Here is a 26,807-nt window from a genome sequence, read left to right as displayed (position 1 = left end):
ATTTGTGAATTTGTTTTTTATTTTATAAATGATATTTTAATATTTGTTTTAAATTCAATTTAAATTATCTTAGTTTATTACATCTAAAATAATACATATTTACAATATTAAATTGCAAAAAGTAATTTAAATTATAACTTAAATTTTTATTTTTTATTATCAAATAATTTTGTTATTATTAAACAATTTAAAATATTTTTTTTAAAAGAAGTAAAGGAACAGTCCAATCTTTTAACTACCCCATTGGTGCTATGCTCATGGGTTGCAGAAGGAAAGAAATGACATACCAGATGACATAAGTTAGTTTTTATTTGGTCCCAATCGTTGATGCAGCATCATCTTCAACCTAACCAAAAGCCCCTTTTTCTCTCTTTCTGCGACTGAATCAGTGAATTGAATCCAACTAGCATCGAAGCTCAGCAATTGCATTGAATATAATTTACCTCCAGTAAGTGCAGAAACTTTTTCTCTGAATTCACTTGAAAGATCAGTTTTTTGTTAATTGAAATTGTAAATGAAGAGGGAGAAATTCTTATTTTTAGATTTTAAGGGATTGTTGGTTGCCAAAACATTTGCTAACTTTTTAGACTTGTGTTTCTTAACTCTGCAAGTGATTGTCTATTTTACATTGACGTGTGCTCTAATTTCAAAATGAATTTCAATTATTTGACCTTTTCATGTAAAATGTTTGATAAAATGTATTTTCAGGTGGCGAGGTTGCAAATTGGAAGAAGATGAAAAAGGGACTTCATCCACAGAAGCAATGGGTATCCTACGTTAGACAAACGGGTAAGTTGATGGATATCCTCGAAATTGTAGCAGTGTCATTTTAATCTCAACAATTAAAATTTTAGAATTAGTTTTAGGAATTGTAATTTGTCAAATGAAATTAGTCCTTCCCTTGTCTCATCTCTGAATAATTAATGGCGTTAAAGGCCCTGGGGTCATATCATACATTAAATGTCATGATGATTTCTATGTAATGGGATGATATGATAGTTGAACAAACATATAAGAGTTGAAATACATTTACCATGTGAACTAACTTATCAAATCTTGCTTAAATACAAATATGAGTCATTGGCGTTATACATCTACCTACTAAACAACTAGTTCATATCTGCTAGCAGATTAGCTAATTCTAATTCTTGTAGTTAACTCTGATTGTATGTAGTACTGTAGTTATTCAGGGTTGTAAAGGAAAAATCCTTATTTATTTTATTACAAAGACGTGCACGGACTTCTGATGAAGATTGTATGCTGTCATATAATAGGATAAGTTTGAATATTGGTATTGAAGTCTTTGAAAGATGTTTCCTTCCTCCCTCTGGCCGATTTAATTTAATTTGAAAGGGAGCAAAATTTATTTGAAGTATCATTGTCTTTTAATGAGACAGAAAGTAACACTATGTGAAGATAGCAACTAGGTAGGTCAAGACTATCACTTAGACACATAGCAGCAGAACCCCACGTGAAATCTAAATTTTTCCTTTTTTAATATAATTTTTAAAATTTCCCACTCCATTCATATGTTAGTAGACCGTGTAGCAATACTCTGAAAGTTAGACAACTAGTTGGATTTTAGGTTGTTATAGAAACTAGATCAGAATAAAATTGGTGTTATTGCAGAAGTAGAACTACTAATTTCGTTAATCTTAACCAGTGTGGTTGAAGAGAGATCAGTTTCTCCAATCACTTCATGAAATGTGTTACCTTTCCACTTTCCTCTTCCTGTATTTACATTTCAAGTACTTTCACCCCTTAACTGCATACAAATCTCTCTGATTTCAATATTCAATTAACCAATCATTCTTAGTTTTCTTAAAAAGTCGTGATTCCCTACAGCAACTCTAGAAACCAGCCTTGCTGCTATTTTCTTTACTATTAATACTATTACTTTATTAATATTTTGTAATTACCAAGGTTTCTTTCTAGCCTTCAAAGTTCCTAAGAAACCAGTTACATATATATGTGTTTTGTTTATTTATAGGTCATTTGATGTTGAGATTATAACCTAATATTATAGAAGCTTTTCACCAGGTCTTTGGGAACTATGAGTGGCTATAATCAATTTGAAGGATGAACTGCTGGACTTGTCTACTTTAATTTTCGAAGGAAGAAAGTGTTCAAATCACGTTGGATTTTTGTTCCATCATCATTGTATCTGACTTGTGGAAAATGGCTGCAAAAGATGATAAAAATCTTATTGAAATCTTGGAAAACCTGAATCCAGTAGATGTTGCTAAATACATGAATTTTGTTAGTGCTCCACAAGCTGGTGCTATAGCAACATTTGCTGGCACAACTCGTGACACCTTTGAAGGGAAAACAGTCTTGGAGTTGAGATATGAAGCTTATGTTCCAATGGCAATACGTTGTATCAACATGATCTGTTCATCTGCCAGAGCATCCTGGAACCTACATTCCATCGCTGTTGCTCATCGTATAGGCACGGTGCCTGTGGGTGAAACAAGTGTCTTCATTGCAGTCTCATCTGTCCACAGGGCAGATGCACTGGAGGCATGTAGATTTTTGATAGATGAGATAAAAGCCAAAGTTCCTATTTGGAAAAAGGAGGTCTATTCAAATGGGGAGGTTTGGAAGGAGAACAGTGAGTTCCTAGAGAGGAGGTCCGAACTTGGTAACAAGGATGCAGGTTGCTGTGGTAGAAAGGTAGTAATTGAAGAGCAGACCAAAAAGGCTTGTTGTGGGACTAAGGTTCAGGTTGATGATCAAGGTAGTCAAGAATAATGTCAATTAAATATATTTAATCAATTAAGTAATTAGATTTTATAGAATTTTTAATTTATATAATATGATTAGTGATTTATTTAATTTTTTGAAATACTTTTATACTTATAACAATATATTTAATAATGATGTTAATGTTCCTTATAAATATGATAATGTTTTTTATAATTTTGGTAAAAAACGTTCTTCAATGATGAGTCCATCGTATGCATATTCATATAGGTTGATCCTTCATCTTAAAATACTGAATGCCATTTTAAAGGGAAATACTTTTTTTTTTCACTATTAGTGATGCCTGATATTGGCATGTCAACTCCTTTCATAACATTTCAAAGTTTATTGATAATTAAGGGTTTTTGGCTTATGATAGCAAGATTTTTCTTGGATTGGTACCATGCATGGGCAGCTTCTTCATGCACCTCTATATATTTTTCCCGGCACTCTATATTAAAAAAATTCTCAGTTTGTCGTTCGGAGTCTAGGAACTGGAAGTCAAAAGTGACTTCCAGATTGTACAGTTCGAAAAGCCAAAAATGACTTTTGGATTGTGATAAGCCAAATGACTTCCGGATTGTACAATTTGAAAGTTGTTTTTTCCTTGACCATTTTTCGGATAACTTTCTTGACTCGAAGTGCAACATTCCATTCTTAATAAATCAACTTTAGGCCACTTCTGAGCCTATAGTGTATTTGCGGCTTGTAGCTTCATCACCTTTTCTTGCTAAATTGATGTATTTGCAATAGTTTTTTTCGTGTTTATTTTTCTTTTCATTCACATATGTATTGGCTGGAAGGGATAAATGTCAAACATTCGAAGGAAACTGTTTCTTCTCTGGCCCTTTTCCTCTCTTTGACTTAAGATATTCCTAACAAAAGTTAGTGGATTTGTTCCTAGCTGTACTCTCCCTATCTCTCTCGCCCCTTTATCTGTGAAGATCCTCAAGCTTGTTGTAGTGACTAATTAGTAAGAACTTTTTTCTATACTCTGTCTTGTTACTTAACTATATGTCATGTGTGTTGCAGCTAATGAGGCGTCACATGAAAAAAATAGAGGAGGAGATGGAAGATAAGGTAATACAGTTATATATCTTCCAGTCTGTTTCTTTTTCCTTTCTAGTTAGTTTTAACTATTGGAATAGTGGACATATGCTGTGCAATTGGTAGTAGTGGCACAATCAGGCTATACCAGATGTTGTTGATCTGTTTACAAGCATATAAATTACAACCATATATTTTCACAGAATTGGGTTTCAAATGGAATTTTGTTAGTTGGGACTAAAAGCCAAATTGACTATTTTTTCAGGGTCAGAAAATATGATTAAGCCTAAAATCTTGCCTACATAGGGTGGATCCATGGTCTGTAGTCCCTCAGTAGCATATTCCTGAAAAATATTGCATAATTGTGGTTTCATCAAGAAGATTATAACATGACCTGTACTACACGAACTAATGCATAACTTAACAAACAATTTAGTTTCTAGTGTGTAAGGCTTAGATTTGGTGATATTGTCTTCTGTTCTGCAGAAATATATAGGTGACCTTGATTATACAATACCTGTATTTGTACAAAACAATTACTTTGGTTGCTGGATGTGTTTTCCTTGTGTCTGATGAGATTCTTGGTATTTTCCCAGCTTATTGAAATTTGAAGTTTTGAATGTTCTTGTATGTATGTATGTTATAGATTGTTGTGCCAGCAACCACATTTTTTGTAATCACAACATGAATTTCATTTGTCAGGCTATAGATTCCATTGCTGTTCCTGAAGGTCAGAGAAAAAGTGAAGATGCTATTCAAGGAGTAAGTGTTTTTCAATTTGCTTGTAAAGGATATATTCTCCAATTGATGTAATTACTTTGTTTGGTGATATAATGTATTAGTGGAGCAATCTTTGAAGTTTGAGTTGACTTGTGATAGACTTAACTGAAATCAGTAAACATTCATTTCCCTATGGTAACATGGCTATTTTCTTTATTAGGTGAGTCGTTGGAAAGCAGTTAGACGGTTAATAATCAACTAATATTTTGTAATTAGGTGTCTTTTATTTTGAAATCAAATTCACTTCATATTTGGTTTTAATATATTTAGTTTATAAAAGAATGCTTTATAACGTTGACAAATGTTTTCTGACATTGGCTTTATTATGTCTAAATATAATCATTTTTTTTATATTTTCAATTCATAGCATAATATTGTATTACGTAATTTTAATAATTAGGGTGATCATAACTAAGTAATTTCATTGTAACGAATTTTGATTTGATATAATATGTGATTTATTTAATTTTTTTAAATACTTTTATAGTTATAATAATATATTTGAAAATAATGCTAATGTTCCTTTTAGATATTATAATATTTTATAATTTGGTAAATTTATATGAAATGTTTTTTATAACTTTGGTAAAATTATATGAAATGGTTTTTTATTATTTTGGTAGAGTTATACTAAAAGTGTTTTTATAACTTTGGTAAAATTATATGAAATGTTTTATTATTATGTTGGTAGAGTTATACTAAATGCTTTTTTATTTCATAATTTTAAATCATTATAAATATATTTGGGTGAATGCATTAAGTGATTGTATTACAATAACTATTTATTTTTGGTGATATTCATAATTAATTAAATAGTTCAATTTGTGTGAATGTTTATTTTATTTTGTATGGTATGAGAAGGGATTTATTTATTTATTGTGATTTTGTATAATTATAATATATATTTGGTAATGATTATGATAATATTACGGATGCAGGGCGTTGGGACAAATACAACTAATAGTAGTACTTATCCTTAGTTGTAGTAGGAAAAATTGTTGGGTGAATTGAAAAGAAAATAAATTTTAGGGAAAGAAAGTGAAATTTTTGTGATAGATAAAATAAACTTAGTTGTATATTAATATATTTTTGATAATATTTAATGAAATAAATTTTTAAAAATAATTTAATGTATTTTGAATTAGTTATTATGTTATAATAAAAGTTAAATATTTTATTAATTAATCAATTGAGTTCCTTTGTATAGTCAATTATTTGGTATCTAAATGTAACTTTTCTTATCAGGAAAAGTTATCCAAATATAATCAATTAATTATTTATTTTTATTTGGATTAAATAAATTTTTAGTATTTGAATTTTGACATAAAATTAGAATTTGTCTTGTTTGAAACTTTAGTACATTGTTGTTCCCAAACTTTAAAAATAATAATTATAATATTTTTAACTCAATTATGTTAATTTATTTTTGTGTCAAATGTATTTCCTATATGACATTGAAAAAGGAAAGTGTCAAATAGTATAAGGAAGTGAAATGTTAGCTTGAAACATGTTTAATAAGTAAAACAATTGACATAATTGGCTTAAAAAATTATATCCATTCATTAGAATCAAAATATATCAATAATTTCATCCAATGATCAATTTCAATTTAGAGTAAAAGTTTAAAAACTAAAAATATATTTAACATTTTTTATTTTATATCTTATTTTTGAACTTTTACATGCATTGTTTATTCTCTTTCCATATTTTGTTTTTAGATATTATATTATAAGCATAAAAGACTTTATGGTCTTTTTATACTTTTAATATATTCTAATTTTTTATTAAAATGAGTTAATGTATATTATTTTGTTAGCATTATTTATAATTACTAAAGATAGAAATATGCTGTACATCCATAGCATTTTCAGTTTAGTGGTTGTTATGTGGTCTTAGTAGTTATTTATATAGGATTTGGATAAATAAGATTTTTTTAAGTTGTATATTTGTTTTATCGAAAAGTAAAAATAAATTATTTAAGATATCAAGAATCACAATAAAGTACAAGATTAATAAGGTAAATTACATGCAATTGACTCAAAGACGGATTTTATATTGCTTGATTGATTAAAAGTCAATTTTTATGAAGATGGATAAAAGAAAAGGTGATGGTATAAAAAATCTTCACAGGGATAGTGTTAGCAAAGGATAAAAGCCCCTTCCACAATTATCAAGAATTCGTTTCGTGTCTTCTAAACCTCAATGGTCCTAAACCAAAGAAAATTATACTCTACAGAGTTGGAGAGGGTGAAGGACAATTTTACTAAATACTTCTTTATGAGATGAATGTCATGAGAACATGTAACTCTTTAGAAGGAAAACACAATTCGAGAATAATTATCGACTAAATCAAGAAACAATTCGAGAAGAATGAAAAACAACTGTCTTAGAGACATAGTGGATGTTAATTTCCGAGAACACATGGACTTCAAAGAAGTTTTGAAGACATAAAATGAAGTCTTTTTTAGGGCACACCAAATTAGGTTTTCTGATTTAGGTTTAATGACGAAACTCATCTTCTTCATTTCTCTCTTGCGATTCATTCAAATTGTGTTTTCATTTTTAGGATTCATCTTCGTTCTTGCACTCTCACTCGTGGTTTCTTGCACCATCGCTCGCATCGTCGTTCTCGCCTCCAATCTCGTCTTCATCCTCGCGTCTTTGTTCTCGTGTCTTCGTTCTCATGCTTTCATTCTAGCGCCTTCATTCTCGTGTCGTCTTTGTCGCTCACGTATCGTCGATCTCGGCTTTGATCTCAGCTTGTGTAAGTTGTTGTGCCTATACCACTAAAATTGTGTTCCTATGCATTATGTTTTAGTTGTTGTGCCTTTGCCTCACAAAATGTATTTTACAGAAAGTGTTGCATTGCACTGTTAAAAAAAATGATTTTATTTTTGAAAAAATAAAGTGTTTCACTACATTATTCAAAAATTTGTGCCAAAGCTTTGTTGCAATGTTTTAAGTTCACCTCTACTTATGTTTGAAGTGAAATTAAGCTAATCCCATTATGTCTGGAAATGCACTAAATTCAAGAGAAATCGGTCTGATATTGGATGGAAACATGGATTTGATATTAATGATAATGGAAGAAAAGTTAAATTTAAGTGATGAAATAAACATCATCTAATGAAAGCTGTTGAGTATAGTGTCCAATGTTTTATTCACCAAAGTTTTTAGTGGTAAGTCATTGAGGGACAAGGGAAACAACTCTTGATGCGATGATACGCCAGCTCGAACTGCTTGGTTCTGATGAAAAGGAAATATGGTAGGGTACGAAAGAGAAGACCAATGGTTTGTGGCAATGATGTCTAATCGTGTTTGAGTTATTGGTATGTAACCTTGTTTGAGTTATTGGTGTGTAACCTTGTTTGATTCTCAGTTAGCTCACCCTTGTGTTTGTTTGTTTGTTGTGTGTGCGATGATTGTATAACTCGTGTCACTATACGAGAGCAGATGATAATGTAGATAATTCGAATGTTGTATAGTGTAACAAGTTGATTGGGAGAATTGGAAAATTTTATGGTTTTGTTTTGAATAAACTATTTTCTTTGAGTTTTAGTTGTAATAAATTGAAATTTTGGTTTATTTTTTGGTTAATTGTAAGGACTTATTGTATTTGGATTTTCGTAATGGTATTATGATTTAAAATTTTTAAATTTTTACTCATAATCATGACATCCTAAAATGAGGTGTTACACTTTGGTAGTGCTGTCAAAATGGGTCACTCGGCCCAACCTGACTCGATCCACCACGAGTTTGCCACTTAGTGAGATAACCCAACCTAACTCATTTTTCCTGGCCCGATCCACCACAAGTTGGTAGGTTAAACGGATTAGCTCATTGATTCACTTAATTATAAGGTTTTCTTATTTCCAAAATAAATAAAAAAATATTTCTAATTCAAATCTGAATAAATGGAAATGGTCTTAAATTATATTTATGATCGATCAAACATAAGATTTCATTCACACAAAGATATCACAAAATCCCCTTAACAAAATTTTTAATGGCTTCACATCGATTCAAATTTGTTTTTGCATAAAAGTTGAGCTAATAAGTATAGATCTGTGGATTTATAATGTTGCCTAATTAATCCATACAAAATAATTTCATACGAGCCTTCGTTTCAATATTTTGTAATTGATTAACTCAACAAAAAGTACTTAGTAGAAAACTAAGTGGGTGGGTGAGCCAACCTAGCTTACTAGAGGTTCAACCTAAATGAGTTGGGTTTTTAGTGAGTCGGGCTGAAAATTGGCCCGTATCGAAATTTCAATTTTTTCAACCTAACCCAGCTCGAATCATCTATGGTAGGGCGGATTGGCTAACGGGTTCTAACCCATTTTGACAACACTATATTTTGGTATCAAAGCCTGATTTTCAAAAATTTGTGAGGTCTTGGGGAGTGACCCCATCTAGTTTCTATTGTGTGACTTTGAATTGTGTTAAAAGTTGTGATACTTGAATAGGCCAGATTATGGCATGTAGACCATAAACCCTTTCATCTGCTATTGATAAGATAGCTCGAGCCATCGAGAGGATGGTGGACGTGCTACAACGATAGCAAGTTATACCGAGTCCTATGAATCAATCACAGTATGAATGATTTCTTACATCATAACCTAAATAAGTTCAATGGGAAAACTACTATGGATGAGGTTGATGATTTAATAAGTAATAGCAAGAGATTTATGAAGTTATTGAGTATTCAGAGGAACAAAAGCTAGTGTTTGTTGCTTTCATGCTGACGGGAGAAACCGCGTATTGGTGGAGAGGTATGACATAGTTGATGGACGCTTGAGGAAAGGACATCAACTAGGTCAATTTTAGAACGAGGTTTCTGAACAAATACTTCCCTGATAGTGCGAAGTATAAGAGGGACACTAAATTTCTAACGCTACAATAGGGGAATAGGATGGTGCAAGCATACATTAATCGCTTTGAATATCTCACTTGGTTCTACTCAGAACATGACCGAAGAATGGAAATGCAGAAAGTTCGAATGGGGTTTACGCTAGAATCTAATGAGAGTGATTGTGCATCTAAAGATCAAAGAGTTTATAGAGATTGTAGAGCAAACAAAAATGGCAAAACAACTTGAGGTGGACCAGAGTCGTGTGAAGAGAACTCAGAAGGGCAATTTTTTGTGTGGAAGGTAACATGAGAAACCTTACTCTTGACAACAGTAGTTCAGTCAAAGAACTTTGAAGTGTTTTGAGTGTAGGAGAGATCATTTAGAAGAAATTTTCTAAAGATTGCAGTTGGAAAGTTAGACGAGAAGAAGTGTTATAATTTTGACAAGCCTGGGCATTTTTCTATCTCTTTTCCATATAAGAAAATAGCTTAATGGAGTCAATCACATTAGAAGTTGTCTAGAGAAAAGTCAAGGCAACAAGAAGAGTGTTTCGTATGATGGGAATAGAAACTAAGAGGATAGAACATTCACACGGTGAAGGTACTTTAGAATGAAGGGACTCAGGAAATGAGTTGGGAATTAGAAGATGTACATGAGGAAGGAGTATTTGTATCTTTTTTACAAATACAAATATTTTCGAGATGAAATTTTTTGAAGTTGGAAAGAATGTAAAACTTGAATAAAATTAATAAAATAATATATATGATAAAGAAAAAAGAAAAAAAATGATATAAATTTGTTTCTTTTGTATTATAATTGTTAGTGGATAAATAAATTAATTTATAGTTTTATTGATTTATTGTTTAATAACATAAGTTATGGTTTGTATGATTTATATGGGTATTTTTTTGTGTATTATGAAATGAAAAGCTTGTAGACTTGTGGTTGGGGTTTGTATTGATAATTGCATGGGCCATGGTTTGAACTTTGCTAGGTGAAAATTCACTTGGGCTTTATTTTGTTGTGTAAGTGAGTGGGTCTAGGGAATCATTTAAGTAAAAATGAATCTTGCATGATTTTTAAAATACAGAGAGGAAAAAAAATAAAAGATGGAACGTGAGTCTTTGCATGGGTTGCATAATACGAGAAATGCACGTGGGAGAAAAAAAAGAGCATGAAAGAAACAATATACGCACATTTTAAGGAGGTGTTATAACAAAGAGACAAACGTTACAGAAATAATAGAATGTGGGGAACACGATATATCAGCATGGGTCTTTAATAAAAAACAAAATAAATAGATATATCTATATATTTATAAGGATGTTCATATCTCTAGTGGGTTCAAAGAATTGATTGAGCTTATCTTTTAGAGTTTGTTTCATTGTGAATATAAATACATAAGGAGGGACGGAGAAAGGAGGCAAAAACGGTAAGAGAAGAATGAAGTTGTGGGAGAGAACCGTGAGAAACATAAGAAGAAAGGAAGTCGTGAAGCACAAAACTGTGAAGTTCAGTGAGGGAGGAGGCGGTGTGAGCACCGTGAGAGGGCATTAGAGAGGCATGAAGGATAGCCTGAAAACATGAAGCAAAGGAAGAAAGTTTGGATCCACCTAGGTAGGGGGTGCTAACTTGGGTTATCTTTGAATGTGGGTGTTGTTTTGGTTGGTGTTTTCCTTCTCTTTTCTGTCATAGGTGATGTTAAAAATGGGTGCAATTCACGTTCTTTGTTTCCTTTTCTAATGGGTTGTATTATTTTGCTTTGGCCGGATGCAATCATGCATGGGTTACATTGCACACGGTTCAACCCTTGGTTTCTTGTGTCATGCATGAGGCTTAGGGATACTATGATGTTATGGGGTTGGATATTAAATAATAATGATTATGTGAGGCAATGTGCAAGGATAGTAGGTTTATATTGATGAAATATGGATTACGGGTTGGGTATGAGGGTTTTCCTGGGTTGGGGTTGTATTTACTCTAGAAGGGGACTACGTTACGTAGGATGTATGAGAATATAAGGGAAAAGTTTAAATGGTTGGAAGGAGATGTGTTACGTAAAGGTGCGTGCAGGTATTTTATGGAGCATTGGAGGACTGCTTTGTCCAGGTTTGAGGGTGTTATAAGGTGGGTAATTAAGTTTTACATACTAATAGAATTTTGTAGCTAAAGGGTTATTGTTTCAGGTTGAGTCTGGGTTGTTGTTTCACCATCATTTTTACATAGTCTCAAGGACATGACAAGGCCTGCTGGGAGTGTGTTGGTCTTGAGCATTCGTAAGTTCTTCATGGGAGCATGCCTCCTTGTTGGTCATATAAACGGGTGAGTTAAGTTGTATGCGTAGGAAGAGTAGTGTAGTATAGTAACTTGTGTTGAGAGGGTATAGGGATTGGTGTGTGTTTGAGTCATGTTGAGAGGGTATAAGTGATAATGGTTGAGTATACTGTTATCTGTGATGCAATTTTGATATTAAATAAACTTTTTTTTCACTTAGAAACTTGCTTAATCTCTTATTTTTAGTTTATTTTTATGAATAAGAGAGTTGGGGTTATATTTGATGATTTTATCACTAAATTCTCTTGATTTTGTAGGTTACTGGAATGATTTGAAAGAGGAGTTAAAGTACCAAGGAGTTGGAATGCAGAAAAAGAGAAAAAGATGCAGTGCAAAAAAGTCAGGCCGAGGGTCCCCTCATGGGCCCTAAGCGCCAGCCAGTCAAGGCCGAGTGCCAGCCAGTCAAGGCCGAGCGCCAGCCAGTCAAGGTCGAGCGCCAACCAGTCAAGGCTGAGCGCTCCTTTAGGGGCCGTGAGCGCCAATCAAGGCTGAGCGCTAGTTCTCTCGCAGTTTCGTTTGCTTGCCCCCACTTAGGGCACTGAGCACCAACGACGTTGGCCCATGATCCAATTTTGATCTATTTAAGGACTTGCACGACCTATGATTGGTATCTTTTGATGGCTACATCATAGAAACACATTTTTCGTCCCTTTGGAGGGTGATTTGGGATGCGAGAGCTCTCCTATTCTCTTTTCAGGGTTTTTATCTCACTCTTCCATTGTACACCTAGTTTCTCCATGACGATGGAGAACTAATCTCATTTGTTGTTGGGGAAGATGTAACCTCGAAACTTTCATGTATTTGAATATATTCTAAATTATTTTATGCTTCTTTCATTAATTGTTAGTGATTTTCTCCTTTGCTCAATGTTAATTATATTTGGCTTTCTTTGTTATTGGGAAATACTTAGAAATCAGGATCTGGAGAATGTCACCCAAAAGCAATATTGCCCAGGGATGGGGATAGGATGTTTGGTTGTTTTAAGCTTCTGTTTGTAATGCAGAATTAATTATTAGGGATGCAAGAGATTGTGGTCTAATAATTAAGGATATATTTTCTTTGCCGAGGGATTAGGTTTTAAGGAATTTAGAGAGTGACGTTAACAATTTAATGAAGAAGATGAATTCTTATATGCATGAAAGTGATTAGGTGAAACCTAAACCCCAACAATATATTCATCTCATATTATGAACTTCATCCATCCATTCTAGTGTTTAGCCTAAATTGATCAATTTGCATTCATATTTACTTTTGTTGCATTTGCATTTAAAAACCAACAAAATATCTTTTCAGTCTTAATTAGTTAAGTAATTACACATTTGTTTAGTACCGTGAGTTTCTTGGGAAACGATACTTGGTCTTACCATTTATATTACTTGATACGATTTGGTACACTTGCCGAGGTCTTAACAATAAGGACTGGTGTGTGTTTGAGTTACAAAGTGAGAGGGTATTGTCTTGTGAGGTCTTGGAGAGTGACCCCATCTAGTTTCTATTGTGTGACTTTGAATTGTGTTAAAAGTTGTGATGCTTGAATATGCCAAATTATGGCAGACCATAAACCCTTTCATCTGCTATTTATAAGATAGCTCGAGCCATCGAGAGGATGGTGGACGTGCTACAACGATAGCAAGTTATACCGAGTCCTATGAATCAATCACAGTATGAATGATTTCTTACATCATAACCTAAATAAGTTCAATGGGAAAACTACTATGGATGAGGTTGATGATTTGATAAGTAATAGCAAGAGATTTATGAAGTTATTGAGTATTCAGAGGAACAAAAGCTAGTGTTTGTTGCTTTCATGCTGACAGGAGAAGCCGCATATTGGTGGAGAGGTATGACATAGTTGATGGATGCTTGAGGAAAGGACATCAACTAGGTCAATTTTAGAACGAGGTTTCTGAACATATACTTCCCTGATAGTGCGAAGTATGAGAGAGACGCTAAATTTCTAACGCTACAATAGGGGAATAGGATGGTGCAAGCATACATTGATCGCTTTGAATATCTCACTTGGTTCTACTCAGAACATGACCGAAGAATGGAAATGCAGAAAGTTCGAATGGGGTTTACGCTAGAATCTAATGAGAGTGATTATGCATCTAAAGATCAAAGAGTTTATAGAGATTGTAGAGCAAACAAAAATGGCAAAACAACTTGAGGTGGACCAGAGTCGTGTGATGAGAACTCAGAAGGGCAATTTTTTGTGTGGAAGGAAACATGAGAAACCTTACTCTTGACAACAGTAGTTCAATCAAAGAACTTTGAAGTGTTTTCAGTGTAGGGGAGATCATCTAGAAGAAATTTTCTAAAGATTAGAGTTGAAAAGTTAGACGAGAAGAAGTGTTATAATTATGACAAGCCTGGGCATTTTGCTATCTCTTTTCCATATAAGAAAATAGCTTAATGGAGTCAATCACATTAGAAGTTGTCTAGAGAAAAGTCAAGACAACAAGAAGAGTGTTTTGTATGATGGGAATAGAAACTAAGAGGAAAGAACATTCACACGGTGAAGGTACTTTAGAATGAAGAGACTCAAGAAATGAGTTGGGAATTAGAAGATGTACATGAGGAAGGAGTATCTGTATCTTTTTTACAAATACAAATATTTTCGAGACGAAACTTTTTGAAGTTGGAAAGAATGTAAAACTTGAATAAAATTAATAAAATAATATATATGATAAAGAAAAAAGAAAAAAATGATATAAATTTGTTTCTTTTGTATTATAATTGTTAGTGGATAAATAAATTAATTTATAGTTTTATTGATTTATTGTTTACATTGCACACGGTTCAACCCTTGGTTTCTTGTGTCATGCATGAGGCTTAGGGATACTATGATGTTATGGGGTTGGATATTAAATAGTAATGATTCTGTGAGGCAATGTGCAATGATAATAGGTTTATATTGATGAAATATGGATTAAGGGTTGGGTGTGAGGGTTTTCCTGGGTTGGGGTTGTATTTACTCTAGAAGGGGACTACGTTACGTAGGATGTATGAGAATATAAGGGAAAAGTTTAAATGGTTGGAAGGAGATGTGTTACGTAAAGGTGTGTTACTTTTGTTGCATTTGCATTTAAAAACCAACAAAATATCTTTTGAGTCTTAATTAGTTAAGTAATTACACAATTGTTTAGTACCGTGAGTCTCTTGGGAAACGATACTTGGTCTTACCATTTATATTACTTGATACGATTTGGTACACTTGCCGAGGTCTTAACAATAGAGACTGGTGTGTATTTGAGTAACAAAGTGAGAGGGTATTGTCTTGTGAATGACACTATGTGAGGAATGATTTTGAATGGGTTACAAGACAAGAAGTTTTCGTGTGTGAAGTTGAGAATATGCGAGTTTATAGTGTGGTTGTATGTGTGTGGAGATAAGACATGTTGTTGGGGGGTCTCGTCGTACCTAGAAAATCCAACAATGACTCTTTCGCTTGTGCAAGGTAGTGGAAAGAGGTTCTTTTCACTTGTGTGAGGAAGTAGAAGAGAATAGTTTATGTGTCATACCTTCTTGCTTGTGTGATGCAGTGGAAAGGAGAGACGTTTCATCGTCGCTCATGCTCGTTGCTGAGTATAGTTCCCATTATGAGATTCGCCGAAGTTGTTACTTGTAAGTCCTTGAGAGGCAAGGGAAATATGTCTTGTTACGATGGCAGGACGACTCAAACTAGTCAGTTCTAATGAATAGGTGGTATGGTAGGGTATGAGGGATTGACCATTGGTTTGTGGTACTGATGCATAACCGTGTTTGGGTTATTGGTGTGTTTAATATTATAGTGAATATTTAACACTTATGAGTTATGTTATTCTGCTTATGTTTGATTCTCAATTAGTTCATCCTTGTGTTTGTTTGTTTGTTGTTTGTATGCGATAATCGTATAACTCGTGTCATTATATGGGAGCATATGATAATGCAGATAATTTGAATATTGTATAGCGCGATGAGTTGATTGAGAGAGTTTGAGAATTTCAGGTTTTGTTTTGAATAAACAAATTTATTAGATTTTTATTTTATAATAAACATTTTATTTTTGGTTAATTGTAAAGATTTATTGAATTTATATTTCCGCAATGGTATTAAGATTTAAAAATTCTAAATTTTTACTCGTAATCATGACATCCTAAAATGGGGTGTTACAAACACCTTTTCCATTACGGGAGATCATCCATCTGCTTCCTCACTTGGATACAATTTGAAAACACTAACATATCCTTCCTCTTGAGGACAAAACTTTGTTGTGTCTTTCCTTTTTGCACCTTATTCATATCACCTTAGTCTAAGAACAAACCTTTATCTCATGTGAACCTCTTTACCCTTAACATTCCTTCTCTCAACTTTGATGTTATTATTGTTAAGAAGATCCAACCACTTCCTACTGATGTTGAACTTGGCATAAAACCCCTACGATACTTTATCCTCTTCAAAAAGACTATTTTCCCTTCCTGGGAAACACCATCCTACCTAATTAATCATCTAATCTCTACTTCATCTAAGTCTTCCACACTATAGATTAGTTTTCCTTATACACTTTAAGGTCTCTACCTTTTTCAACTTTAATCTCAAATCTTCCATAACTTTTCACCTTATGACCTCATGCACTGCCTAAGTGTTAAATAAAGTTAATTACTCAAACCTTACTATATAAGCGTGTAAAAATATCTTTCTTTATATTAACCATTTAAATCATTGGTTGGTCCTCGTGTTTATTCAAAATTCTCAATTAGGTCATTAAATTTTAATCGGTCTCATTTATGTCCTCATTTTATAAAATTTGATACAATTTGGTCGTTTCCATTAGTACAATACTATCGACATTAACTCATGTGCCACATGTCAGTTTGCAGTTTTTTATTTATTTATTTTTTCAAATTTTTTTGTCACATGTCAAACGAGGATCCTGCCATGTAGTATGACAGTGTGACCTGACAATAACAATGTCACATATCACTCTTGGGATAAATCTCATGTGCAAAATCTAAATTTAATTCCTTTATTTGTATTTTGTCTCAATTTAATCTACTTTTTTTTTAAAAACTAGAGCGATTGCATTATTCTCCAAATTGAGACCAAATTTAACTTTTACATAAATGTTATAATGATACTTTTATTGAATATTTTTAACCATATTAAGTTTATTTAAATTTAAATTTTACATTAAACTTATTTAAATTTTGGTTCATATATTTATATATCAATATTTATATACAAATGTTAGAGTTTGTTTGAAAATAACAATATTATAAATTTAAATGTAAAATATTAAAATAGTTTTATAACAATTTAAAATAAATATATTTAAAATTTGAAAACAAAATTTAAATAAAATTTAATATAAAATATTAATTTAAATAAACTTAATCTTATAAAAAATATTAATTTTAATAAAATATCATCATAATAATTATAATATTTATATAAAAATTAAATTTTGTGTAGGATAAAATTGAGAATTATGACAAGACACACAACATTGTAATTATCACATCGTGTGATATGATACTTAACAATATTTCTTTTTTTTAAAAGATGAAAAATAAAAAATATAATTTAAAGAAAAACAATTAAAAAAATTACATAGACACATGAGTTATTAGTATTATAGTAAAAAAGAGAGACTAAATTACGTTGCATCTTTAAAAATAAAAATAAAATCCCAATTAAAATCTGGTGACGAGATTTTCAAACAGTAGAGTAAGTGAATGTTAAAACCATTTAATATCGTCCAGGCATGATAATTTTTACTAATTCAATAAAATATACCGGAATAACGGGCTACAATTTAAGTATTTTATTTCTGTAGCATAAAATTTGGAATATTTGCCAGGACTTTTTTTTTTTTTTATGTTAACTTGAGTGCAAATTAGATATATATTTTTCTTTGTTATGCAACCATGCTAACTATATATATTTGAATCATTAGGTAGATAATTAAACAAATTCAATTTAAACAAACAAAAAAAATATTATTGGAAGTGAAATATTCGTCTTAGAATTTTCTCAATCTTTAGAAAATATATTTAATACTTTTGGAGATCAAAATATATTTGAAATAATTTTTACAAATTGATATTGATTATAAAAATAATTATTTAAATATACTACCGTCGCAAAATAATTTCTGATCATGGAATATTGTATATGATTAGAATCATGGTCTTTATTATAACTATTTTAATTTCAATATACTACCATTATAAAACAATTTTCATATACATAGTCAATAATTACTAGCTGAAAAAATTATATAACAACGATTTTAAATTAACACATATTATTATGCATAATAATTTATAACCGAATAACAGTTTAATAATAGCGTATATAAATGAAATCCTAAATATATTCAACATTTTAATGTGGTTTTATTTTTATTTTTATAAATCTGAAGTTCCTTTGGATGTAAAAGCATTTTGACTAATTGGACAAACAAAACAGAGTTCAGAGGTTTTCGTTTTTTTTTTCTCTCTTTTAGTCTATGCAGCAGAAGCATCAATAACTCACCAGTCGCCAGGTCTGTTGGTTCCTCGTTTATGTTGTCTGGTTTTTCTTACTACGTTGTCGTCTGCCTTATAGAGTTTGTGCTTTGTTTCTTCGTCCACGAATCAGATCCCTGAAAAATAAAGTGTGTATTCTTATTTTTCTTGTTGCTGCATTCATATGTGTTGTTTCTGTTGATCTAGGTTTTATGGGGTTAGCTCATTTATCTTTTCTGATTTTACTTGTGATGAAGTTGATGGGGACCTATTCGTTTTATAGCTCCTTGTTCGGTTGTGTAGAGTTCTGTAAAATAAATGTAAAAAACGGGGTTTTAGGTTTTAGGCAATTCTTGTTCAGTGCACTACCCAATTGTTAAGAAAACACCATGCACACTAATTTCCACTTGTTTCTTGAAGGAGTATGACATCTTTGGAAGTATTTTAATAAATAAAAGTTATGATTTGCGGAGATATGTGGGGCTTGTATGGATATAAGTTACAAGTGCTTTTTGAGAGATTCTCGATCAGAAATGTAGAACTTTTTTTCCAGTAGAGAGGCTCTCAATTGTCTATCCAGCTTCGTATCCAAACATGATTATAGTCTTAAACAAGTGAAAGTTCATTAGCCGCAATAACTACTAAATATTTCAACTTGTTCTGTGGAAGGTATATGTTACCAAATTTTACATTTGGGATTACTCTAAAAATCTAAAGTTATAACTAGCTAATGTACTATTTCTGAATAAATGAATTTTAAGCCTAATTCAATCTTACAAAAAGATTGAATTTGCACTCACTTGTATACTCTAAACTGATCTTATCACTAGTTAGGTGTGAAACCTCCAACAACAAGTGGCAGAATATTAACATCTTCCATTCATTTGTGCATTTGTCCAATTGAAAGAGTGTTCATCGTCCACACCGACCTAGGAAATTGTAGTTATGCTTGTTGTTTATGAGTCAAGTTTCTCTTGGTATCAGAATTGTAAACCAACCAAACTTCTCAGAAATGCTGTTTCTTGACATGGAATAATATTCGTTGATTGCACTTGTAATTTTGGTTACTTATTGTTGCTTGATAGAAATTTCAAAGAATACAAATGGCCCACAGGCGTTGCCTCTTGATAAGAGGGAACCTCATGAATCAAAAGTGCCACCCGTCTTTCAGTTATGTTCTCCACAGTGATGAAGGGAAACATGAAAGCACTGGCGAAAGGTCATCTTCAGCAGGGATTAGTAATTTTTTCCAAAGAAGGATGTTTGGGAACTCAGTGGATGGATCAATGTGGTGTTTTGCCTATTCTGAACATAGAATGTCTTCAAACAGATTCCTTTCTCCGAGCTCTGGGTATAATTTATATCGACATATGTCAACAACTAATCAGGGTTCCGATAAGATTGAAATAATGACTGACATAGCAGATGTTCTAAAAAACAATACGATGGAAGCTGTGAATTCTCAGGCTCCTATTCTTAAAGAAGTTGCAATTGCCTCTGCTGATTCTGTTTTACCTGTGAAGGCCTTGCAGTACATTATAGATGCCATGCATTCCTACACTGGATTGAACTGGTAAGTTTATACTTATTTACCTCTATAGTTTCAGTAAGAGACATTAAGTTAATCCTCATTTCTAAAATCTGCTTTAATTCTGAGGAATTTCCACAATATTACAGAATGCCATGCATGTCAAGCTGTCATTGGTGGATGGTTTGCTTTTATGAGATTGTAGGTTTTTTATTTTAACTATCAACTTCTGTGGTTTCTTAGTTACTAAGTTTGATTTACCATGCATAATAAGTACTCAAGCAATTGATTTGCCCCAAATATTAAGTTTTAAAATTCTCTACATGCCTAAAGAGTGCTCTTTTATGAGAGAACACAGTTACTTTATGGTGTAGTTTTTTCTTCCATAATAAGTACATGTGTATACGTATAGGTTGTTCCTTCATCTTAAAATACTGAATGCCATTTTAAATGGAAATACATTTCTTTCGTAACATTTCAAAGCTTATTGATAATTAAGGGGTTTTGGGATTATGCTAGCAAGGTTGTTCTTGGATTGGTACCTGCAGGATTCATGTTCTGGGCCTAATTCTGGTGATCTGTGTCTTCACATTTCAACAAAGATAGGTGGCACATGGTACAAATCCAAGAAAGCTCATCACTCTATTACTTGATTGTTTCAGGTGGGCAGCCATAGTTATAACAACTCTCTTGATTCGAAGCGCAACAGTTCCACTCTTAATAAATCAACTTAAGGCCACTTCTAAGCTTACGGTATGTTTGCGGCTTGTAGCTTCATCACCTTTTCTTGCTAAATTAATGTATTTGCAATCACTTTTTTTTGTGTTCCTTTTGCCTTTCTTTCACATATATCTTGGTTGGAGGGGATAAATGTTAAACATTCGGATGGAACTGTTTCTTCTCTATCCCCTCTCCTCTCTTTGACTTAAGATATTCTTAATACAAGTTAGTTAATTAGTTCTCAGCTGTACTCTCCCTATCTCTCTTTCCCCTTTACTTGTGAAGGTCCTCAAGCTTGTAGTTATCAATAAATTATAACTTTTTCTATGTTCTATTTCATGTGTGTTGCAGCTGATGAGGCCTCACATGGAAAAAATAAAGGAAGAGATGGAAGATAAGGTAATACAGATATACATCTTCCAGTCAATTGTTTTTTCTTGTTAAGACAGTTTTAACTAATGGAATAGTGGATATATGATGTGCAATTGGTAATAGTGTCAGAATCAGATTCTGCTAGACATTGTTGATATGGTTACCAAGTCACCTCTTAATGGAGAAAAAAATAATGATAGAAATTACAACCATGTATTTTAACAAAATTGGATATCAAATGGAATTTTTTTTGTATGGACTAATAGCCAAATAGACTAATTTATCAAGGCAGAAAATATAATTAAGCCTAAAATTTCCTTACATATGGTGTATGCATGGTTCTGTTGCCCCTAAGTACCATATTCTTGAAAGATATTTTATAATTGTGGTTTCATCAAGATTATGACATGATTTGTGCTACATAAACTAATACCTAAACTTAACTTCCATTTTTTCTTTCAGTGTGGTATTATCTTCTGTTCTGCATAAATATATAGTTGACTTTATCATTCAATAATTATACACTACTTGTATTTGTACAAAACAATGACTTTGGTTGCTGGATGTGAATTCCTTGTGCCTGTTGAGACATTGTTGGTATTTTCCCAATTTATTGAAATTTGAAGTTTTGGATTTTCTTACGTGTATGTTATAGATTGTTCTACCAGAAACCACATTTTCTATAATCACATCTTTGATTCATCTTTCAGGCTATGGATCCCATTGCTGTTGCTGAAGGTCAGAAAAAAATGAAGATGCTATTTAAGGAGTAAGTACTTTTTCAATTTTCTTGGCCTTTTCAGGCTTTAGCTGGTACTAGTCATGTTTGATCCTCCTATTGATGTAATTACTTTGTTTGGCGTGATATGATGTATTAGAGGAGCAATCTTTTATCTGACTTGTGATATACTTAACTGAAATCAGTAAAATTGCCCTTTGTTATATGGAGCATAATGGCCCTTTTCTTATTAAATGGAATTTTTTTTTTATATCATGCCACTTGTTAGATAGGTATACGTTAGGAGTAATAAAAAGGGGATGGCATTGCACAAGAGCTGGAAAGTAGTTAAATGTTAATAACCAACTTATATAATTGCTTAGAGGTTGTCAGGGACTACAACACTATTGTTAGACTGTAGGAAAGAGAGAGACATTATGTTGAAACTGTGTTTTGGAGACAACACAAATTCTTTATTTATATTGGGAAAAAGAAATCTTACAATAAATAGTGGGATTTTAAATTTCCTCTACTATTGAATATATGATACGACAATAAATATAAATGTTCCCAATAATACATATATAATCAATATATTATTGATTATTTAGTATTTTCTCCTTGTTTCTATAACTATAATATTCTCTCGCATGTTGGAGCATACAAATCATATATTTCTCACTTGTTACAAATATAACCATCCTTGGTCCTCTTAAGGACTTGGTGAATATGTCAATAAAATGTTCACTAAAGTTGACAAATGTTGTGGTGATGTCTCCAAACCCTAGTTTTTCTCTTATGACATGACAATCAACCTTAATATGTTTGGTCCTCTCATGAAAGATAGGATTAAAGGCAATGTGTAATGTTGCTTGCTTGTCATATATAAGGTGCATTTGAGAACTTCCATCAAATTTAAGCTATTTTAGAAGTTGTTTTAGTCATGAGTTCACAAATGAATAATGTCATTCCACTAATATTATTCTTTTGAACTTGATCTTTGTTAGATATATGGTCTTTATCTTATCTTTATCTTTTATATTTAGTTAGTTTGTTATTATTTCTTATTTGTATTTTGGGCTTAGCCCATATTTCTTCTATTATAAATAGAGGACCCTATGTGTATATTCAAAATAAGGGAGATTAATCTCATACATAGTTTTTCACTATATTCAACATCATATCAGAGCCTAAAGTTCTTTTGAGGAAAATTTTTTTGTTGCTTCTGCCACTACACCTACCGTTGTTGGTGGCGGCGCCATTGTCTACCGGCATCATCTATCGCTATCACTACTGAAGTTCTAGTTTCGACCGATGATCATACGGTTTTGATCGTCTCGGCCATGTGACCATGATCACTACTGAAGTGATGCTGGAACAATTACGAAAACTGGGAGAAAGTTTTGACAGAAAAAATCCTATGGTGATAGTGGATCTACTGGGCCAACATAGTTAGAAAAAAGACTTTAAATAGTAAGTTAAACTATAGGAAAGAGAGAAACTTTGAAATGAAACGGTGTTTATGAGATGTTTTATTTATATCGAGAAAAACAAATAATATAAATAGTAAAGGAGATTTGATATCCTCTTACTAATAATATGGATATGATAGGGAATGAATAAAAATGTTCTAAATAATACATTTGTAATCTAGATATTCTTGATTATATAGGATTTGTTTCTTATTTCTATAATTATAACAACTAAAAATAGAAGGAGTGGATGATGAGTATATTTTCTTCAGGTTACACTCACACGGGTATCATAAAAATCCTTGTTACATAGTTTGGTCAATCTTCTCTCTTCTCTTCCATCCAATTGAATCTATGAATATTTTATCTAAAGCTACATGCAAATAAATTAAATATTTAAATTTCTTCTATTGCTTAGCTGTGTAACCATTGTATATATGTTAGAAGACTAGTTATTGCTAATATTTGAAAACTGACATAACTGGCCTGCATGTCTCACGAACTACAGTGTTTTAGATACTAATTTAAACTTCTTGGATCTTTTCTTTCACCAGCTGTTAATTTCCTCACTTGTTTGATAATCTAGATATGGTGCAAGTCCATTTACTCCATTGAAGGGGCTCTTTATTCAAGGTCCTGTCTTTATTAGTTTCTTCCTTGCGGTAAGCTGGCTTTTAATTTTGTATTTTCTCTAACTTTAGGAGTCTGAGGAACCTATCTATTGTTTCAATTCATTATAATTTTTTTGTTTAACAATAGATAAGAAACATGGCTGAAAAGATGCCATCATTCAAGGATGGCGGAGCCTACTGGTTTGTTGATCTTACCACTCCAGATGCATTGTACATTTTGCCAGTTCTGACTGCATTGACGTTCTTAATAACAGTAGAGGTGACCATTATCTTTTCAGAACCTTTCATTTCAGTTCACTTTGTATTATTGACAGTCTGAGTTTCTTACCTGAATGTTTGTGCGTCCTCAGTTTTCTGTTATGAATTTATCCTGCCAAAGAACTAAAAAGAATGAGCTGCTTATAATACCTGAAAGCCTAGTCTCAATTGAAGAGGAATGAGTGGTGTTATATGTTAGTTTTTTTACCCAATTTATATTCATTGATTTCACATTATTTCCAGTGCAACATGCAAGAAGGCATGGAAGGAAATCCAGCTGCTGGCACCATGAAAAAAGTCTCGAGGGTTCTTGCTGTCCTTACAGTTCCTTTTACCATGGGATTTCCGAAGGTAAGATGTTCCTTATCTTGTTTGACGAGAAACAAGTTCTCATTGCTTTCCATCTTGTCAGCATTTAAAATAATTTATTTATAAACTTAGAATGATATCTAATAGTTCTAGTAAAGTTTGTTGTCAGTGAGTCTCCTTCGTTTCTGATTTCTGCAATGGTTGGGGAACCTAGAGGAACAAAAGAGTGATACGGAGTGTTGAATGTTGTTTTCGGGTTGGGTTGGGTCTTGCTTGTTGTTTAGCCAACTACTTGGTGTTAGGGAGGAATTGTTTTGGAATCGGTTTGGTTTCCTAGAGTTTAGATTTTGTTGATTTACATGGGCTTTGGTTTGGTCCTCCCCGTTGCTGGCTTTTTTTTATTTTCTTGTTTTAGTAATATGAGAAATGTCGAACTTTAAAACAAAAATCTTCATCTTTGGTTTATGAAGAGACATTTCTGTTAGACTTAGACCTAACAATGTGTTTCTTTTTTTTTTGTAGTTTTATTGGATATAAATGGTTTATAAATTTTACAAACTAATTCTGTTAATGAGACCCCATGTATGCTAAAGTATTGATTGATGAAGTATCCTAAATCATTGATATAGGACGTATACGTTAACCAAATATATATACATATATGTATGTGTATATATATATATATATATATATATATATATATATATATATATATATATATATATATATATATTGTGAATGGAAAAGTGGATTTGCCTATGTACTTCTGTTTTTTCATTCTATACAGTTTTAACTTTTTGTATTTTTATAACTGTACAGGCTATATTTTGTTACTGGATTACATCAAATTTGTTTTCACTTGGATATGGACTCGGTAAGGCATTTCATTTTTAAGTTTTTCATATGCAATATTAGTATTACTGTCCTTTTTCACCATTTTCCATTTCAACAAGCAAAAAATGGATTTTTTTTTCAGAGGTGCAGCAATTATTTGATTCCTACACGAGATTAATAATGGTATTTGCCTAGGATGATGGATAGTGCACTAAGCAGTTTGGTATTTAATATTATCATACAAGTGTATGTATGATGATCCATAACATCAAAATCAATATGCATTCCGTGTTTTTGTTGGTTTGCATTGAGAATGCATTGCCTACATTATTCAGTCTGCATCTAAGTCATTGGTCTCTCTGTAAAATATCTTCTTGCTAATATATATATTATATTTCTTATATATAAAACATTTGTTTCTCTCTGTCTAAGTTTCTTATTCTGTGTCAAAAGTCTTGGTTTCCATTTTTAACTTTATGATACAAAACATAAAGTGAACTTCTGTTAAATGTAATACAGTATTTTTTAATACCCATAAACTCCTTTGATTTATCTTTTTTATTTTTAATGTTTTCTAGTTCTTAAAGCTCCTGGTGTAAAGAAAGCTTTGGGTATCCCCATAATACCGGAAGCAGCAGCCACCAGTGGTGCACAATCTCCCTCTTCTATATTTCCAGCCCTGAAACAAGCTACAGCAGCAAGAATAGCACCAAAGTCATTGCCTGTTGAACCATCAAAACATATTACAAAGACATCTTCTGATGTCAATCAGAGACTAAATCGTTTAGAGAAACAAGTGAAAAGAAGAAAGAAAAACAAGAAATGAGGAAAAGTTGAATTGTTTCTTAGTTATACCAACCTAATATATGATAGATGTACTGAAATTTTGGCTGTTGTTTTTGTCAGAGAATCTGTTTAGAGTTAGAATCAAAATTTTGGGAATTATTTCTGATTTGAATTCCTAGGACTTGCTGCCAATAATTAGCATGATTTGTTCCCCTAATAATTAGCATGATTTGTTTCCCTGTATTCAGTTTTTGATTCTCAGGGAGTGTTATTCCCTTTCTGTCTATTCAAATGTGACTATTCAATAGGAAATAATGAGTATTTTCTTGCTGTAATTTGAGTTGGTATCATGGTATGTGTTCTTTAGGGCTCCATAATGAATTTCAAAGCTGTCATGCAACTTTTTTTTTCTTCGTTCTGTAGATTTTTTTGAGATTTATGAGGAGAAACTTTTTTAAGAATACTTATAGAATAGAAAAATAAGAAAAAAAAAAGTCAGTTAAAAGTAATTTATATACAAGTCTATTATTTTTTAGTAGTTATATTGAATTTTTTTTTATCACAAACTAATTTTAATTTATAAAAGTATTTATTTTCGTCTTATACTTATTAAGATATTCACTGTTATTGTTACCCTTCTAACATTCCAGAATATATAGCATAAATCATACAAAGGAGTTATCATATAATAATATTGTAAGACAATTAAAGATGTTATAATAAGATTACAGTTATCTTAAAATAACCATAAAATTTAAAACACATAAAATTTAAAACATTATCGAAGTTCTACACAATCTCAAAACCATAAACTTAACCGATTGGTAATTCAGGATTACAAATTTAATCGAACGGTCCAATCCAAAAACTAAAAACAGTAATATGATCGAACGATCATATTTTAAACTGCAGGATTCTCGCCTTCCAACTCC

General features: G+C 31.9%; 2 protein-coding genes across 4 annotated transcripts; both read left to right on the top strand.

Moving 5' to 3' along the window:
• The first annotated feature begins 238 nt into the window (after positions 1-238).
• LOC108319774 (molybdopterin synthase catalytic subunit) lies at positions 239-4,708 on the top strand. Of its 2 annotated transcripts, none has more exons than XM_017551019.2 (5): positions 239-448; positions 709-789; positions 2,041-2,737; positions 3,775-3,822; positions 4,492-4,708. In XM_017551019.2, the coding sequence occupies exons 3-4, from the start codon at positions 2,179-2,181 to the stop codon at positions 3,819-3,821; spliced, it is 606 nt and encodes a 201-aa protein (XP_017406508.1). In that variant the 5' UTR covers positions 239-448; positions 709-789; positions 2,041-2,178; the 3' UTR covers position 3,822; positions 4,492-4,708. The 2 variants fall into 2 exon arrangements, with proteins under 2 accessions (XP_017406508.1, XP_052735636.1); XM_052879676.1 differs by having other exon boundaries at positions 241-448; positions 2,027-2,737.
• Positions 4,709-18,149: 13,441 nt separating this feature from the next.
• Positions 18,150-26,210, top strand: LOC108319753 (mitochondrial inner membrane protein OXA1). 2 transcript variants are annotated; one of them, XM_017550995.2, is made up of 10 exons: positions 18,150-18,284; positions 19,332-19,819; positions 20,437-20,527; positions 20,846-20,893; positions 21,577-21,635; positions 23,643-23,718; positions 23,816-23,947; positions 24,190-24,297; positions 25,075-25,129; positions 25,668-26,210. In XM_017550995.2, the coding sequence occupies exons 2-10, from the start codon at positions 19,350-19,352 to the stop codon at positions 25,913-25,915; spliced, it is 1,287 nt and encodes a 428-aa protein (XP_017406484.1). In that variant the 5' UTR covers positions 18,150-18,284; positions 19,332-19,349; the 3' UTR covers positions 25,916-26,210. The 2 variants fall into 2 exon arrangements, with proteins under 2 accessions (XP_017406484.1, XP_017406485.1); XM_017550996.2 differs by lacking the exon at positions 18,150-18,284 and adding an exon at positions 18,286-18,395.
• The last annotated feature ends 597 nt before the right edge of the window (positions 26,211-26,807 follow it).

The sequence above is a fragment of the Vigna angularis genome, chromosome 6 (assembly GCF_016808095.1).
Source record: "Vigna angularis cultivar LongXiaoDou No.4 chromosome 6, ASM1680809v1, whole genome shotgun sequence".
Classification (NCBI taxonomy): Eukaryota; Viridiplantae; Streptophyta; class Magnoliopsida; order Fabales; family Fabaceae; genus Vigna; species Vigna angularis.
Note: the sequence above shows the minus strand (reverse complement) of the source record. Positions and strands in the feature narration are given on the sequence as shown.